General features: G+C 31.5%; 1 protein-coding gene across 1 annotated transcript; it reads right to left on the bottom strand.

The window, feature by feature from the left end:
- Positions 1-332: 332 nt before the first annotated feature.
- LOC143067358 (alpha-1A adrenergic receptor-like) lies at positions 333-1,810 on the bottom strand. The gene has a single exon (XM_076240551.1). The coding sequence runs from the start codon at positions 1,482-1,484 to the stop codon at positions 381-383; it is 1,104 nt and encodes a 367-aa protein (XP_076096666.1). The 5' UTR covers positions 1,485-1,810; the 3' UTR covers positions 333-380.
- Positions 1,811-4,606: the final 2,796 nt, after the last annotated feature.

Raw genomic sequence — 4,606 nt, 5'->3', positions numbered from 1 at the left:
ATTAAAGAAATAAACATACATTCCTATCTCTGAGATGGACCCTTTAAGTGTGCATGTTTAAAATAATCATTTTTCCAAAGCAAAAGTTAAAGTTAGTATAACGATCTTTATTTGACGTTTTCAAACGTAATTACTTGTGAAATACAAAAGCATTATCACCACACGTGGTGGTAATTAATTTCTTACTTCTGTGTCAAATTTGAGATTCGTATAAATTTCTCTTTATGTGATCTTTTAAAAGGACATTTCGATTTAAAATTAAATTTAAACTAAATTGGCAAAATTCCAACCCACGCAAAGAATATATTAAAAATAAAATCTTCTTTCATGTAAAATATTTATCTACAATGTCAACATAACAAGATCAACAATAAATAAGGTCAATTTCTTTCAAAGTTTCGGTATTTGGTTTTCTTGGTAACTGCTTTCCTGAAATGGGTGCGGAAATTTTCATTATGAATAACATAAGCCACTGGTTTTGCAAATGCCGTGCAATGTGTGAAAATAACAAAAATATAAAACACAACATCAGGAATTCCATGGTAACGGTCGAAAGTTTGAACATACGTGATGATAATATACGGTATCCATAACAACAGATATGTTACCGTTATGATGAGATTGGTTTTGATCAATGTCACATCACTTTTATACAAATAAAAAATGTTTTTAACTCCTTCTGTGTCCTTTGATGTCTTATTTTCCTCATCTGAGCTTTCATCTCGAGCAAATCCGTCTTTATCGATTTCTCTTCCTAATATCGGTTTCTTTCGTTTCATCCCAGCATTCTGGAATTTCAGCTGTTGTCTTTTAAGCCTAGCCGAGTAGCTGTCTCCGTTCGCAAAATCAGCTTGTTCCAAGATTATCTGACCTCCGTTAGATACTCCTTTTTGTAACTTTTTCATTTTAATGAATATGATAACATAAGCTATAACCATGACTAAAAACGGAATTCCTACGGCAACGGCTGTTGCAAATCTCATTTGTCGCGTGTTTTTTTCATAGTCCATGGAACACTGGAATTGATTTTCAAAATAGGTTATTTCTCCCCATCCGGTAAAAGGAAAAATTGAAATAACTGCATCAAAAAGCCACATAGCAATTAGAATAATAACAATAACCGTATTAATGCATATTTCACTGTGACGAGATGGCTTTAATATGAAAAGTGCCCTCTCTAATGCCAACAGCATAAATGTATGCATATTCAACAGAAGACAAAAAGACATTGTAAATTCTTGAAGTTGACAAACCTCGGTTGGTAGTCCCCATTCTCCCAGGAAAGCTGATATCAGACTAAACAGTGTCCAGGATGTGATGGATATTATGTCTACTACAGCTAAACTGAATAAGAAGTATTTAGTTGGTTGGCGAAGTTGTCTTCTTCTTATGAAAACGAAAACATATAAAATGTTAAATAACAATCCTAAAACTGCAATCAACGTGAAACTTATCCCAACACCAATTTTGACGGAAGTATCCATAGTTCGGCAGGTATATATAGTTCTATTACACTTTCCCAAACATAGATTCCTTTAAAATAAAATTGTGTCAGGTATTTAGTACTTTTACACTTTTCCGAACATAAATATTTTTAAAATAAAAATGTTGTCATAATTCACAGTACTCTTACACTTTCCAAAACATCCACTCCTCTAAATAAAATGTATACGTATGATATATCAAATAAATTTCACATAATCTCCTGTGTCTATTCAATGTGTATATAAACTACAAGGAGCGATACCTGGTGTTAAATTCGTGCTCAAACACGATCACCAAACGGATCAGATGAAAAGATTCACTAGTATTTTATATACCTTGATATATTTACATAAGTATTTCTTACTGAATACACGTTTTCATAAAAAGAAACAAATCTAAACTCGTTATGCACCATAGATTTGTATACGTTAATAATTAATTACTGATTTTTGGGATTTAACATTTCCAATATACCTTGATGTGATTAAATTATCTAAAACTAATTTGTTTAGAATAGTATTAGTTTCGTTTGCTTGATTAAATTAAAACAATTTATCTGGCAGATGCTTTTAATTACTTTATACAACACGAGCTTAAAGTTTTATACTTTTAAACATTCATGCCTCATAATTTTAAAGTTATACACTTTATAATACAGGTGCGTTATAAAAGTGTTTTTTAATTTGCCTTTATTACGACATTGGAGATCCAGAATGTATGAGTGCCTTTGAAGATCTATCAAGTATTATTATTCTCGGGCAATCCAGATAGGCATATATATATATAAACAAAATAAAATATAACAAAAAAAATATACCGAACTCAAGTCCCTATAAATCAAATGGCAAAATCTAAAGCGCAAACACTCCAAACAAATTTAAAACAACTGGCATATCCCTGCCTTGGTACAGGCATTTCCTTGGGTAGAAAATTATGAATTAAACCTGGTTTTATAGCTAGCTAAACCTCTCACTTGTATAACAGGCGCATAAAATTTATTAACGTTGTATGTTGGTACATAAAAAGTATAAGAAAATTGTGCATAAAAACATCTATGATATCTATATTCTCTATAATAATTTCAAAATTCAATTTCCAGACAAAGAAACTTACTACGTAAAATCAAATTCCCCATCTGTATAGAAAGTAGAGTTCACTGAAGTTCCTGGTAAACCTTTCAATCAGTTATTATATGCTTTTTGAGAACCGTTCCTGACTCTATTTCGTATGCATCCACATGCGTATTCAATCAGTGATATATCTGTACTCGGTTGTCAGTCGCCCGTGTATTCTTTGTATCCATAACGTTTCTTAATCCAGTGCATCAGTGCATTGAAACTTAGAAAATCTAAGGATCTATTAAATGGCGTTGTGAACCTGATTTTATATTTTGCTACGAAAACTAGGTTTCATGTATTACAAAAACATGAATGTTCAATAAACAAATGATCTTCAATGAAATCCATTTATTTTCGAACCTCAGATCACATTTCCAACTTAAAATCAATAGCTAGATATAATTAAGAAAAAAGGCAAAAAAAATCTGCTCTTTTATGTAGCTCATAAAGGCAAATTTTGGATAAATCTGTTTTGGTATTCTTTTTTTATTGTTATGCGCTTCGCCATAATGTCGGCCTAATTAAGTTAGCCAGAGGGTTGTAGACGCTTATTCACAAACATGTTTCACCACATTCTAAACATGGGGCGTACAGTCAAGTTATGTTGCCTCTAAACATTAGTAAACTATGAGGAATAGGGAAATATTATGAATATTCAGATCATTTTAAAATTTGCGGACTTGAAAACTGTTTTATCAATGGAATTCAAGAAGGCACTCATAGCTCTGTCTTGTAACAACCATTATAATGGGGTGAGGGGGGGGGGTGAGGATAGGACCTTTATCGGGACTCCTGGATCGGGTGTTTTTTCAGGTTTGGATTTCGGGATTGATCTCGGGATCCGGGAATTCTTTTTTTGAATTTCGGGAAGTCATTTATATCAATTCGGGACCTCGGGATTTCGTGTTTTTTAGTCCGGTATTTCGGGATCAGGACCACTCCTACACTCCGCTCATTATATCCCTTAATTTTAAAAATCTGATAAAAATAAGATCGTGTGACATACTTCATAAGTTTATATGAGCTGAGACTGTGTTGTTGTAGTCTCAGATATGTAATAAGGATTTGTATAGTTTACAAATCCTTGGTTATAGGGAAATAGTTTTAATCAAATATTGATATGTTCTATTTTTAACAAAAATAATAATACATGTTAAAATAAATTAACAACATGAGTTAATGCGGTTTTTTTTTTAGATTTTAATCACGAAACATCTAATGAGGAACCTCGTTTGATGTTAACTTTTGATCATCACTGACATAAATAAATCTTATCACTTATTTTTATCTTTTAACAAGTGGACTTTTTAAAACTTTTTTAATTTTAAGTTTTATCCATTTTTTGAATTTTGAAATCCAATCAGTGTTTTCACTTTATCAAGTGAGAGGTTTAGCTAGCTATAAAACCAGGTTCAATCCACCATTTTCTACATTTGAAAATGCCTGTACCAAGTCAGGAATATGACAGTTCTTGTCCATTCGTTTTTGATGCGTTTTGTTATTTGATTTTGCCATGTGATTATGGACTTTCCGAATTGATTTTCCTCTGAGTTCAGTATTTTTGTGATTTTACTTTTTAAGCTTATGGCAGTATGATCTGTACAGTGTAAATACAAGTTTTACCTTTTATCCTTATTATTTTTGTTTTACTAAAACAAAGTTACATGTCTAACGATTCTCTAACGTGACCAAACAAATTTTTAATATTTTATAAAAAATAATACGCATTTAAAAAAATTATCAAGAAAACTAAGAAGAAGAAGAAGAAGAAGAAGAAGAAGAAGAAGAAGAAGAAGAAGAAGAAGAAGAAGAAGAAGAAGAAGAAGAAGAAGAAGAAGAAGAATTGACTAATGAAGTTTGTAAGTTATTTAGTCCAGAGACTTTATATGTCTCTATTTAGTCGAACTTGATCTATCTTGTAAACTGTCTATGTGATCCTGTATACATATGATCGATCATGATCCACAAGGATAACTTATTCGGTTGTGTACGGAATACTTCGG

Source organism: Mytilus galloprovincialis, chromosome 3 (genome assembly GCF_965363235.1).
Source record: "Mytilus galloprovincialis chromosome 3, xbMytGall1.hap1.1, whole genome shotgun sequence".
Lineage (NCBI taxonomy): Eukaryota > Metazoa > Mollusca > Bivalvia > Mytilida > Mytilidae > Mytilus > Mytilus galloprovincialis.
Note: the sequence above shows the minus strand (reverse complement) of the source record. Positions and strands in the feature narration are given on the sequence as shown.

Excerpts from the sequence above, each read along its gene's own strand:
- LOC143067358 (XM_076240551.1), bottom strand. The coding sequence starts at position 1,484 with ATGGATACTTCCGTCAAAATTGGTGTTGGGATAAGTTTCACGTTGATT.